The following is a 14,711-nucleotide window of genomic DNA, read 5'->3' as shown; positions in this document are numbered from 1 at the left end:
AGATAATTACCAACATTAAGATCAGCCTTCTCCTGAAGTTTGACCATATTGGCTCTCCAACACAGAACTGGTGGCGTTTTGCAACTTCAGTTAGCACTTGCAAAGCAGCCAATAAGCTTTTGGGAGAAGTAATCATAAGACAGAAACCCAAAATTGCTTCACACATACCTACATATACACTGGACAGTTTAGGCAATCATTTCTGATCATCGTTGCACTCTTGAATAAAGAATACTCACAGAGCACCACATCATACTGCAACCCCAAACCTTCCTCCCACTTCAATTATCTACAAACATTAAAGCTGCCAGAATGGTTCTTCCCTCATAGCTTTCAAAGTCATGAGATGAATACTGCTGTCATGAGTTGTCAGAAAAAGAAGAGGAAAATGAGCATTGGTAACCTGGTAGGTGACAGATGAGGGAAAACTTAAGATGTACATACAGGAAGATGTAACATCCATTTTCTTTGGGACCAATTAATGTTAGAATTGGTTTGCATGCTCTTAATCAGAATTGTGTTGCAGTCTTCTGTCATGAGAATGGGGATCTTCTATAATGAAAGCCAACAAGACACTTTTTGGATTTAATAAATAAATACATTCTGAACTACAGCACAGAATAATCACTTAGTCAAATCCTAACACCAGCAACAATATGAGACTTAGGGGCATAAATATTTAAGGGGTACTACAGATGTTCATTTTGTGTGCTATATTATTAATGTCTCCTCCAAATGAGACTGGAAGACCAGAAGCAAGCAAGCTATGGCCTCACAACTCAGAGTGACAAGACAACTTTTAGCAACAGGTACTCTTCAAAAGCTTTTTTCCCCTTCCCTTCTCCCACTTTCTGCTTTCAGTTCACTAAATCCCTTCCCTTTCAACACCCGAGCAGACACACTCTAGTCAAAGTGTATGTTCATTTCGGAACATTTAGTGTCTGTTCTCAGAGTGATGTTTGTGGGCTCATCTCCACCACACCCACTCTCCATACTATTTGAAATAGTGATACAAGTGGGAAAACAGTCAGGGGGTTTTGCTCTTGGGAGGTTGTTTAAAGAACATGCATTTTCTGACCATGTTTACTTCTTTCCTCAATTTCTAACCATTATCACTATAGCTCCGCTACTGTTTAAGGTACTGAAAGGAACAGTTTGTGCCACTATCACCTAACAAAGCTAGTTGGTGAGGTTGGGTAGAAGTCCTGCAGTCAATGCTCTGATACTGGGCAACAACCGCACACCTTACACACCTAAAAGCTAGCAAAATCATGCTGGGGTAGTAGCCCTAAAAAGGCAAGTGCCCCTGTGGAAATAGCAGACAGCCCATAGAAATAGCTGTTGCTGTATTTCCTCAATTTCCATTCATGCCACACCGCTCTATAGATCTCTGCAGAACAGGACATCTGATAAAAGCAGGGCAGAACAGTTTTCTGATTTTACAGCAATTGAGACATTTTTCTTTGTGTTCCTATTGCCTGAACTTTGTCACAAGCCAAAGCCCAGCAACAAGATAGAACCTCAGGAAAAAAATTTGCTCAAAACAGACATTGTGATACATTTTACTAATAGAGCAGTCCGCAAGCTGATGAAGTCATCATAGCTTCATTGAATTCCCCATGGCTATACCGAGTTCCACCAGCACAATGTGAACAGCAGAAGCAGATGAATACTGCATTAAAAAAAACAACACATCGTGAAGGAGAGGAAGTGTTCTAATAGAGATGGTCTTATGCATTAAGTGTAGGAAAAGCGGCTGGTGAAGGCAACTTCATTACCTTTAAGTGGAACATATATGTCATCAGATCCAGTGAATCATCACCATCTTTTTAGAGGGACAGGATAGAGCAACAGAATTTGCCTGTACCAGCAACTTTTCACAATTTGCTATGAGACAGCTAAATAAAACTTTGACTAGCCTCTGCTCCAAATTATATGCAGTGGATGTTTGAGGTGAGTGATTACCATCCAAAAACCATGTGCCAGCTGATCTTCTCCATTTAGGAATAGAGAAATTCTGAGCAGTAGTCCACAAAGTCCCAAACCCTCTCCTATAAGGGCATCAACACAGTGTTCACTCAGTTGAAAAAGGCCACAGGATCTAAGTACAGAAGTTTAACATTCTTGCTGTGCAGATACAGTGTGGGAAGAGTCATACTCCTCTCAAACAACATCCCAGCACCATCACCTCAAGCAGTATTGCAGAAGTGGTCAGCAATACAAGCAAAAGAGCAGAAAACGCACCCCGAGGCAGACCAGTGAGGGATGTGGTGCCAGCCTCATGCCACACATCCCTCTGGAGATGCCTGCCTCATTGTGTTTACATCTGTGAGGGAAACTAAAGGAAAGACTACTTCTGCTGTCCAACAACTATTTGTAAGTACTGAAGTACTTATAAACCACTTGGAATGATTTAATCTATAAAATGCCAACAAATTGCTTCTTTCTGATGCAAGTCTTGTTAATATGGCACAAAACCCATATAAAGGCAGGGTCACTGTCACCTACAGAAAAGGTTCAACAACAAAAAATTGTTCCTAAAGCATACAAAGTCAAAAAAAGTATTTCTGAAACAGCACATATTTCAGTTCAAGTCAGCAAAGAACTAAATATGCTGCCATAAGTTACTTCGCTGCTACTTTTGTATTCAAAGGCAAACACAGCAATCTACGATATAAACTAGCTTTCTAAGAGGTATAAGCACTAGATTAATGATAAAACTCCATTTTGTTACTTAAAAAAATAATCTTACTTCTACCTAAGCCTTAACATTTTGCTGCTCTCACCAAACATCAGTAAAAACAGGTCCTTTAGAGGAATATTTGAAAACCAGAGACAGGCAATCAACAGCTCAGATCTCAAAGTCATGAGTTCAACTGCTTTCCAAACAACATTTGCTTCCACTGAAAAGTAAGTTTTGCTTGCTCTTAACACACTGATATCCCAGTCAGTGTGAGGGAAGATAATAACATCTGTCAGTCTCTGGAAAAACTTTTAACAAACAAGGCCTTTTCTTAAAGAATTGTTTGGTTTGATTTTGCAAGTTTCACCAAGTCTCCCAAGGGGTGTATTTTCCTCCCCTGTGCCAGTGGCCTGTTCGAGACACTGTAACAGTGGAAGACTTAACCCCATCAGAAGATACCATCTCTCCCTCTTAATGCAAAATGGGGCCAGGTTTACTACAGTTTCATTTTAAGAGATTACCCCTGAGAATCAAGTTCAACTACAGTTTATGCCAAAAGCCCAGCAAATGATTATACAGTGTACCTTAAGTATATTTTTGAAAAAACAATCTTTGAACAGCAAATGCAGCTGAAACTCCCCAGAGATGAAAATGTTGTAGTAAATTTATGAAATATTAAGTCCCACGAATTTCCTCTATGTTCAGAACAGCAACACAACTCCTCCTAGAATGGTTAAACATCATACCATTAAGTTTAAAGACCCAGGTTCCCCTTTCAATTAACATTTTTGTTTGAAGACTAACTTTATTTAATTTGAAATTTCCTCTTGCTATGCCAACTACATTTCAAAACTTTTTCCTAAGACAGTACACTTAAACTTCATATTTGACACACAACGTACTATTAAGAACAGCCCAGAGTAGAAAAAAAAGAAAATATGTTTTTCTTCCTTCAGTATCAAGCACCTGGCAAGTAAATGGAAGGTTCCTGCAAAGCCTTAAAGGCCATTAAAGACATTCCTCTTTCTCCCTGGGGATTTTAAACTCAGTTATTTTATTCCTCTTTTTAAGCCTATGAAATTACATCATCTTTTCTGCTTTGATTTACACTTTACAGTATTTTTTCTGCATTGTTCCTCAATTTGCTAATTCACTAATAATTAAAACTGCTGTTAGCTTGGTCATGAAATAAGGGGAGAGGAAGTGTCCAGTATTACACATTTCTCTGAAAAACACGACTTCAGTTAATTACATATATTAATGTAGTATAACTTCACTAATTTACATTTTATGATTTGTTTCGGCCACATAGCTCTTCCACCTACCTTGTCAAATCTTTGAAAATAAACCCAACAAATTGCCTTGGAAAGATCTCTCTACCAAAGCATTGTCACCAATTATGAAAGCAAGAGCTTTTTATTTTTATTTGCTCAAATACAACAGCAGAAGTCCACAACACAGGATCAGTTCCCTTCCTGGGCACTTGGTGCTCTCTAAGCCCAAGGTAACTTTGCACCAAGAAGAGAACACTGACCTTACTGGCCCTACATTTGGGCCTGTTGCATTTAGGAGAAGATTCCTGCAGTGGTGTGAGCTCCCTCTTGTAGAACACTCTTGTTCACTCACATGAAACAGCTCCAAAGTGAAACACACGTCCCCAAAGCCCTCTCCCTCTATACCCCCACACCCCCAAATCTATTAGCACTAGCAAAAAAATTACTATTAAAGAACCAACTTAGAGAAGTCATTGCAGTTGACAACCATCTAGAACAGGACTTGAGAGAAGGACAAAAGGACAGAGTACTGGCTGGAAAAAACCACTACATTTGTCTGCAGTCACAGAATCCTAGCATCACCCAGGTTGGAAAATACTGTGTGAAATCAACTAGTCCAACACCTCTGGTAAAACAGGGCCAGCTATAGCAGGTTGTCCAGCACCATGCCATCCAGTTGGGTTTTCCATGTCTCTAAGAAAAGAGACTCCACCACCTCTCTGGGAAACCCATTCCAGTGTTGGACCACCCTCAAAGTAAAATAGCGGGGAGTTTTGTCTTCAGATGGACTTTGTGTTTTGCCTATTGCATCTTGTCCTGTCACTGAGCACTACGGGGAAGAGCATGGCTCCCTCATCTTCATTCACTTCTATTATATTTTCTGCAAATTGATAAAACCCTCTCTGAGCATTCTCTTCTCTAGGCTGAAGAGTCCCAGCTCTCAGTCCCTTCTTATATGAATGATGCTCCAGTCTGTTAATCATATTTGTGGCCCTGCACTGCGGTCTCTCCATTAAACCGGTTTGTGTCTTATATTGAGGATCCTAGAACTGGACACAGTGCTCTAGATGTGACCTCACCAGTGCTGAGCAGAGAACGATCACCTCCCTCAACCTGCTGGCAATGCTCTTCATACTGCAGCCCAGGATGCTGCTGGCCTCTTTTTTTTGCCACCAGGGTGCATTGCTGGCTTATGGTCAGCTTGTCCACCAGAACCCCAAGGTCCTTCTAGAGAGCACTGCTTTCCAGCCTGGCAACCCCCAGCATTTACTGGTGCATGGGGCTATAACTCCTGAGGTACAGGACTTCGCATTTCCCCTTCTTGAGCTTCACGAGATTTCTCTCAATTCTTCAGCCTGTCAAAGTCTCTCAGAACAGCAGCACAACCATCTGGTGTATCAGCCACTCCTCCCAGTCTTGTATTGTCTGTAAACCTCCTGAGGGAGTACTCCATCTGATTGTCAAGTTATTAATGAAGACACTGAACAGTGCCAGCCCCAGTATTGCACCCTGCAGTACACCAGTTCAAGAGTCCCAGCACTCAGAAAGAAACTAGTCAAGACAGAAACGGTCAAGGAGTTCATCTACTTAGATGCACGGACCGCAATTGATTTTGCCATGCAATATTTGTATGCTAGTGTACACGTATGTCAGGATAATTAAGACTGCAAAACAGTAGTACTAGGACTCCATATAGTCATTCCCCACAAAGCAGGTCTTGCTTCTAGGATGCAGACGAAACTTGCTGTCCGCCTAAACAACACTTCCTTCTGGGTCACAGTACCAGCAATGAGCATGCACACGCATAGACATGCGCACAGCCCTCAAAGCTGCATAATCTCTCAAAGTTAAAAATGAGGCATCCTTCCTACTATGCAGAAAGTAAAGCAGGCCAACTTTTGTTTTTCATTTTCTTGGGACTCTTAAATTCCTTCTTTCTGAAGTAGTCATGACATGGCACCACATCTGTGTATGGCTAAATCCACAAACAGGGTCAAATTCTGCTGTGACCTAGTAAAGCAAGTGGTAGTCTAACACTTAAAATGGGGCAAATTGCATTGTTACACATATTCCTGCATAGCATACATAATTGATACATCAAGACAACTGAAATTTATCCAGAAACCTCTGTAGAGCTGAACAGCCACAAACATCTTGCGACCCAATTCCTATTGCTTACAAATGAACATGTCCATACCACTCTTTCTCCTCAGTGTCTACTGCAATCAAGCAATCAGGCATAATGTTCTCATGATCTTTCACTGTTTTATAAAAGAGACTGGACTCAGCTAGGACTGACTGCAGCAGAGAATTGCATTATTAGATAGCACTTCGTTTTAGTGAAGGAGTTGCTTCCTTCTCCATAGGAGCAGGAAAGGAGCTACTACCCAAGCTGCTTTCCAGCATACTTATGAGACTGCTTCCACTAGCTAGCAGAGTTCTGCCACCAGGAGGGAACATGAAGCTGATTGAATGCTCACCTCGAAAGCGTGCAAGCTCTACCACTGCACTGTAGAGCATCCTGTAGAACAGGAAAAACTGAAGTCTTAAACTTTGTTGGCCTGTCAGTCAGCCTTATGAACACCTTCACAGACCTGCCTGTAGTATAAGAGGAATACTTCTCTACAGTCCCCCTTTACTCCTCCCAGCACAGCCTTGCTTCATAGTAGTTCCACAACAGAGAAGTAAATTACGTTATCAAGTGGTTCACCACTGCAGCTTTGCCTCCTCTTGAGTATCACACTATTTCCCCTACTTCTCTATTTCCTGTCAGCACTATAAATACAAACGGGAAGTTAAAATACTAGGTAAAGTTCCACAGGCTTTGTGCCCATTTTGTTACCAGAAAGAGTCCCAGAACTTCTTACCTGCAACAAATGACCGCTTTACAGGAGAGCGCCAAGTCCAGAAAGCTCTGCCTGACTTCAAATGAAAGGGCGTACTTCAGCGTGTGGCCATCAATAATAAGTGCAATATCGTTTTCCTTGCCCAGCGACTCCCCCAAATTGGTACAATGTTGAGTCAGAGAGGCTCTTGTTGCCTGAAGAATAAACAGAAAGAAATCATGTTTTTTCCTAACAGAAGAAAAGCACATCCAAACTACAGCAAGGCGTCTCTGGACTATGTAATGGAGCACAGTATACACTCACCCACACTAGCACTGACACGTTAGCGTTTTAACAGGACCTCGTGCAGACATATTAATTTGGGTCACAAATGAGCAAAAGCTGTATCCGCTTGCTTAGGAACGCATGCTTTATTTCAGGGCAGACTCTGGCATCCCCACTACACACCCCTGTGTGATGCATGTGTCTGCAGTAGTTGTGATACATTCAACTGTAGGGCAAGTATAACCTAATGCCTTCCACAGCGTTTGACAACATTCAAAGTATTACTACTTATTCAAACAGTATTCCCTTCCCCAAAAACATTTTCACTGACAGCTGCTGCTGGGAAAAAAAATAATGAAAGTGCTCATGTTTCACTGTCACCCCAAAACCCTCCTACTGCAGCAAAATTCATGCTTAGAGCAGTCTGTTCCACTCCCACGCAGGTTAGTTTAACCATCGGTTCCAGCTGAGTTAACCACTCCTAAATAGTTCCAGTAGTTATACTCGTGATCTGAAGTGTATGCACACTTTTTGACCAGAGGTCTTGACACAGAGGATAGCAGAAAGGACACAGGATGGGTGTAAATCACATGAAAAATAAAGACTTCAGAACCAGTCAAACACCACTTTTAGCTGACAAATGATCACTAACTGTTTTTCCCTTTGTTTAAAAAACAGTATCTGTAGCATACATTTTAGCAAATCCTCACCCAGTTTCCAGTCCCGTGTTCTCTCCCACTCAAACCGACCAAAAAAAAAGAGAAAATGCACTCCCACTCATCTTAACTGTGTGATTTTGAATAACTGTGCTAAACCAAGTGTTACACATGCTTCTGCTTATTGACATTTAAAGGTACTCAATTTGTGATCTGGGTTGGTCTAAGCAAAATACATAGTTTTTATTTATGTAACAGGAAAAACACACTAGAACAGAGCTGTCAGAAATGAAAGTGTGATATTTATGCTTCATTACTACCCATTCATTGTTTTATAGATCTAGATTTCTCCAGAGGATTGCAAAACCACAAGTTGTTGCCAAGTTCTGTAATTCCTATTTGCACCTCCAGTTTAAGACATGTTTAAAAACGAGAAAAATCTAAAGGTAGCCAAACTAGTTACCCTGGACTACACACCTGCTGGTCCTGAGGAACAGATTACCTCAAAGGAGGCCAGCACTAATGTGGAGTCTGGGTTTCTCTCTCCACGTTCAACTGAAAACAGAAGTTGGGCTTTTTGTGCATGATCGAGTAAGCCAAAGATGTATAGAAACCTGCATACATGAACCCCCTTACAAAGATGGGAAGAGAAGTATTTAAATTTGCATCTCTTTCACATCAGACATCTGAGCCAAAAAATCCAGTTCCATATTGCACTACTAAAATAGTGGGAAACAAGTTTATGTTCCTAAAATACGTCCTTCAGTGAACTCTCCAGCATCTAACCATGAAAGGAATAGATGGGAAAAAAAAAACAAACAAAGAGCTTCCTAGTACCATGGCTTCTTAATTTCTTGATCTAAGCTTTCACAAGCTGTTTCCGTGCACTCTAAAGAACCGAATGTCATGCTAAGGCTTTTTTTTTTTTCTGTGAATAAAATAAAGAGAAACCCCTGACCTGCACGCTTGCGGGGCTGTTTCTCACACACACACACAACCGCCCAACCTGCACAGCATTTTATCCTCTCCTAAACAGCCTTTCCCAGAGGTACTGGAGGTTCATGGAGGGGCTCAGCTGTGCCCTGCAGAACTGGTTATGTTGGGCATGGGGCAGCCCCAGCCTCTCCTCCCCAAGGCCCCTGCAGCCCCCAACACCTTGCCACAAACACTCAGAACAGCCAACCAGATGGGCACTGCTACACTGCCCAGAGAAGCTGAGGTAAATCAATTCAGCGTGTCAAACTATTGCAGACAGAGCTACTCTGCACCCTCCAGGACAAAGAACCACAGGCAGTGCTTCTGGCTTACAGCAGAAGACCTCTCCCACCCCCAACCCACCCCCCACTTTTTTTTTTTTTCCTTATTACTACACTTCAGTAAAACCACCATAACACAAGTTCTCACGCTTGCTAGAAACCAAGTGCCAATCAAGTTATGGCTGCTCAGATGTTACACAGCCTGTCGGTGCTCCCCAGCCTCCCAACAGCCCTGGTCCTGTGAGCCACCATCATGGCTCTGGTGTCTCCTACTGCAGCCCTCAGGAGGGACAGATTCTGCACACCACAACGCTGTCCTCTGTTCCTCTCACCTCCCCCCGCCCGCTTTGGTGGCAAAGTTTTAAGGACGTAATAGCAATATTCACCCCAGCTAGAGAAATCCTGACCGCAGCCATCAGCGACTGCAACCAGTCCAAACTTCACTCCCATCACAGTAACAGCAGGGCCATCCCAAAATACTTTCGGCTTTGCCCATTCCAATAATGTTTTACTGAAATAAGCAGCAAAAGTGTTCCCTGTCTGTTGTTTTACAAACATTTCTACTACAGGATTATATCAATGATCTTTAAATGCCCATGTTCATAATGTCACAGTAAAGGATTTTTTCCTTTGTCTTTTTATTTCCAGCTCAAATAAGAATCACCTTGTTTCAGAAAACCACACTAGCTTCTCAAATTATTTATTTAATTTTAAAAATGTTTTCCCCGCATAACACTGAGTGAACATGATCTGACTTCTGTCAAGACAGCCAGCCACCAGCACACCGAGCAGCAAGATTGAGTGTACTGCAGCGGTTAGGGGCTACATATTTTTGCTTGCTTTGAATCCTGTTTCTCGTATAAAACTTGATAAATATGTTAAATTTTGAAATGTATCACAAAGCCACTAAACAGGGCAGCATTTCCAGCCATCTGCTGGATGAAGTTCTGAAGTTTGCCTAGATCAGTTTTACATACATAAAGCCTGTAAAATAAAAGACAATAATAGCCACACTCAGTCAAACCAGACCACGATTGTGGCCAAAAGCAACCAGAATGAGTGCAAGAATACACCAAATATATACCAGCAGTCCCAGAAGAGCCTCTAGGCCCACACAGTTGGCGGCTCAGGGACCTCCTGAGCCAGGGTCTCTTACGGGAGAGCCCTTGATTCCCAGTTACCACCAAGAACTGTGGGAAGTGGATCAAAAGGTTAGCAAGGGGAAAGTGATCACCTCTCCTCTAGAGCAAAGCAGGATGCAGAACAGCATGTAGGCAAGGAGGAAACCCCAAGAAACATTGGAGATTAAATGAATTTTGGGTGGCGAACCAAGCTCACTCTCACTGAGAAAACAGCCCCAAAGTGGAAGGGAAATTTACAGATTAAGTTAACAAGTATGACAGAGCACACAATTCAGCCATTTCAGACACAAAGTATTTTCTACACCATCTTCATTACAAAAATGACCGTGTCATTCCCTGGTTCCCCATTAAGCTGCGAGGGATTACATTTATCACTTCATGGAATGCTTTATTTACACTGTACCTGAAAAATTTTAACACAAAGTAGATGACTATGCTTAAACCATTACATACTGGTACAGGGAAAACAAAGGTGTGTCTTGAGGAAAGAAACCTGTTTTATCTATGTCAGCACTACTATGTAGTGACAACATACACAGAAATCTCAAGGATGGTGCAAGGGATACAGTTTGGGTAATGTCATCAATAACAGTTTTAACCCAAGAACCCTTGCCCCCCAGGATCCTGGAGTAAGCGTCATTTGTTTTTCTTTACTGCTTCCTCTCAGTCTTGCTCAAACCTTTTTCTTGCTCTCAAATGCACAATTACTCCCCATCCTTCTCCCAGATCCACCCACAGGATTAAAAACTTCTCTATTTGAAACCAAGGGACAGTCCCTTCCCTTATTCCATGCCTAGACCTTCTAGCACTTCAGAGGAAATCCCCTCATTTTCCTATTGCTTTTTCACCTGACCCAAAGGAAGGTGAAAGGCCAGGGCCCAACTACTCCCTCCCGCAGAGGCAGAGAAGAACCCAAGGGCAAGTTCAGAAGGATTATTCAATATCCATCATCTGTTGCCCAAAAGAAAAAGTCACATGGCAACAGGAAGACTTATAGAAGGTGAAGTTTCTCATCAGATGCAATCCCAAGCGCAAATACAGGCTCAGCGGGGAATGGCTGGAGAGCAGCCCTGACGAGAAGGACCTGGGTGTGCTGATTGACCAGAAGCTCAAGATGAGTCAGCAATGTGCAATCACAGCCCAGAAGGCCAACCATATCCTGGGCTGCATCAGAAGTGTGGCCAGCAGGTCAAGGGAGATGATTCTGCCCCTCTACTCCACTCTCGGGAGATCCCACCTGGAGTACTGCATCCAGCTCTGGAGTCCCCAACATAAGGACGTTACCCTGCTGGAGCGTGTCCAGAGGAGAGCCACGAGGATGATCCGAGGGCTGGAGCACCTCTCCTATGAAGAGAAGCTGAGAGAGTTGGGGCTGTTCAGCCTGGAGAAGAGAAGGCTCCGGGGAGATCTTATTGCGGCCTTCCAGTACCTAAAGGGGGCCTACAGGAGAGCTGGGGAAAGACTTTTTACTAGGGTATGTAGTGACAAGACGAGGGGGAATGGATATAAACCGGAACAGGGCAGGTTTAGATTAAACATTAGGAAGAAGTTTTTCACTGAGGGTGGTAAGGCACTGGAACAGGTTGCCCAGGGAAGTCGTTGGGGTCCCATCCCTGGAGGTGTTCAAGGTCAGGCTGGACGTGGCCTTGGGCAACCTGGTCTAGTGGGAGGTGTCCCTGCCCACAGCAGGGGGGTTGGAACTCAATGATCTTCAAGGTCCTTTCCAACCTAAACCATTCTATGATTCTATGATTACTAGTCTCCCCATAGCTTATTATCATGGTTATGCATAAGCCTCATCCAATTCATGAATTCATGCTCTGGTCACTGAACTTACTCGTCTTACAGACAACATGTCACAGAATTAGTAACAGGGTTAATAATACCCCAAAAAGCTATAAATCAGGGATAACAAATCAGGAGTCTCATTTAAACAGCATTTTGTAAAGCTCTCTATGTAGTCTTCCATATGCATGGCTAACTTACAAATTAATAGCTCATACAGTAAAAAAAAGCACTAATTATTTCTGCTTCTTCCATCTACTTACAAATGCTATGTTTTAAATAAGAAAAACTACTGCTCCTGTAGGCCAGTGCAATTAAGCACAAGAAACTAGCCCTAAATCTCACTGAGTATATAATGAAGACTTCCTAAGTAAGCAGATGAACAAACATTTGGAAACCACAGGGAACCATATCCTTCCGTGAGCAACTCATTACTGATAAGTAGAGTAGAAACCTTTACTTTGATACCTAGCTTTTATCCCTTGATGTCAAACATAAAGTAAGTTTCATCTGAGTCAACATCAAGCAAGAAAAAAAATCAATTCTTTACTAGAACAAGCATGATGGAGCAGGAATCAATAGTAGCCTTAAGAAAGTATCTGGATAAACTCAAACCTGTGGAATATCCCTGCCATTTTTACTAACACCCATCAAGAGTAAATGTAAAGTTTGTCAGCAGTTCTGACAAAAATAGATTCATTACCAGCACTTCACTTATCCATAATAAACTTGGGTTTTCCTCCCTCAAGTTAGATACACAGAACATCCAGTTGCTCTGGGGAAACGTGGAGAAGTACCTGCCAATCAGACCTTATTGTACTGGTATATCGATAAATTCTTACCAAATATTAAAAATATAGATAGTTTTACTTAAATGTTAGAATGCGGATCAACTGAAAAGTCCATCAGTCTCGAGCCCTGATTCAGTGGGCTATTCAAATAAACACAGAGACTTCATTAGCCAGTAGAGGATGCATGCACACACTTAAGCTGTCTGTTGAATCAGAGCAACATTATCAGTTTAATTAGGGCTTCACAAGGGCTTAAAAATCCATTCCTACAAGACCACCAAGTAAATCAAAGCTTCAGAACACAAACATTAAAAGAGGATCAGTTAGATTGCAAAAAGTCAGTCTCAGAGCTCAACTGAGGTAGCTAAGGAAATTAGGTTTTCATTTATTTTGGTTCTACTTAGGCACATTTGACATGGTTGGGGGAGTTGATTCTAAAAATATCAACAATTCTGACTCACACAAATGCATTTAAGGATTAATGTTGTTGTGGTCTCTATGCTCCAGTTAAATTCAAAACATGGTGGTATAGTCCGTAATAAACCTACCCCATCTACTTTTCCTGTTTGTTTTCCCATTTCCATTTTACCAAGCCACAACTACAAATACAAACCTTGAGCAGAGCATTTCCTTGCATTACCATCTTAAAACAAGCTTTCAGCTTTTATTGTTCTGTCTGTGCATAGTTTCCATCCAGAACATCGAGTAACATTATTAATACACTATTATAAATCTCCATAGCAGAGTAAATTTGTTGACAGGCAGAAAACAAAAACATCCTGAAGCAGAGTTTGTGTGGTCTTTTCCCTGGACTGCACTCTCAGGATCTTTAACAAGCCTTTTAACAGCATGTTGGTATATTCTCACTTTCTAAAGCCTCACAAAAACACCCTGCTATGCCCAGCTTTGTATTTAAATAATAAAATTGACATAAACAAATTGCGGGATTTCCCAGGCTATTATTTTCTAGTTTAACAGAGTAAATACTAATAATTTTCACATGATGGTTAGAGGGAATTTGGAAGTCAATGCAATCAGAGTTAAGTTAATGAGAGCTCTGCCGACTTTACTGAAAACAAGAGCTGACTCCTCATGGTATAGTAAAAACAATAGAAACATTATTACATAGGCTATATAACAAGATATTAAGGGTTGCAGGATTTTTTGTGTGTGGCTTTGGGCGTTTTGTTTTGGGGTTGTTTTGTTGTTGGTTTGGGTTTTTTCTTTTGGTGTTTTTCATAGAATGGTTTAAGTTGGAAAGGACCTTAAAGATCATCGAGTTCCAACCTCCCTGCCATGGGCAGGGACACCTCCCACTAGACCAGGTTGCCCAAGGCTACATCCAGCCTGGCCTTGAACACCTCCAGGGATGGGGCCTCAACAACCTCTCTGGGCAACCTGTTCCAGTGCTTTACCACCCTTAAAGGGAAAACCTTCTTCCTAATGTTTAATCTAAACCTGCCCTCTTCCAGTTTATAGTTTTTGTTTGTTTGCTTTTTAACAGCAGCACACCATACAGCCTACTCCCTCCCACAAAACCTTGGGAAGTTTGAATGCTACAGCAAGAAGCATTAGTGTGTAAGACAATTTGGTATCCAACACAGAACAGCAGCATCAGGTACTTGCCAAGGGAAAAAAAGTCAGTAGGGCTTGCAAAAACTTTCAATGCAAAAGAATTTTGCAGGGTAACAGCCATCCCTAAATTTATCTTACAAACAAGCTGATACCCAAAGAACTGGACAGTTGCTCTAAGATAATCAGCTCCAAATTTCCTCTTCTTCCTCCCCTGCTTTTTCTGGAAAGGCTCAAAGTCACCAAAATGATAGCAGGAGAAAGAAATAAAGCCTTGTTGTTTTATTCTACACTCATGTTTCATTCTAAGCATAGAGTGGTGATACGTGGCGCACAAGGCAAAAGGTCTGGGGAAGAAACTAAATGGCAAATAGCATCACGTAGACAAGAAGGGCTTTCCAGCTGAAGAGAACTACTCACCCCTGGACCTGGGACCTCATAC

General features: G+C 41.9%; 1 protein-coding gene across 1 annotated transcript in view; it reads right to left on the bottom strand.

Annotated features, from left to right (window-relative positions):
• Positions 1-14,711, bottom strand: part of ATP8A2 (ATPase, aminophospholipid transporter, class I, type 8A, member 2) — a 279,869-nt gene that overhangs the window by 196,925 nt on the left and 68,233 nt on the right. Inside the window, exon 19 of the mRNA XM_009890610.1 lies at positions 6,825-6,997. Coding sequence (XP_009888912.1) covers positions 6,825-6,997 — 173 coding nt within the window. The remainder of the gene's footprint in view (positions 1-6,824; positions 6,998-14,711) is intronic.

This window comes from Charadrius vociferus, unplaced genomic scaffold, assembly GCF_000708025.1.
Source record: "Charadrius vociferus isolate BGI_N301 unplaced genomic scaffold, ASM70802v2 scaffold278, whole genome shotgun sequence".
In the NCBI taxonomy this organism is placed as follows: Eukaryota; Metazoa; Chordata; class Aves; order Charadriiformes; family Charadriidae; genus Charadrius; species Charadrius vociferus.
The sequence above is the reverse complement of the archived record's forward strand: the minus strand, read 5'-3'. Positions and strand labels throughout refer to the sequence as shown.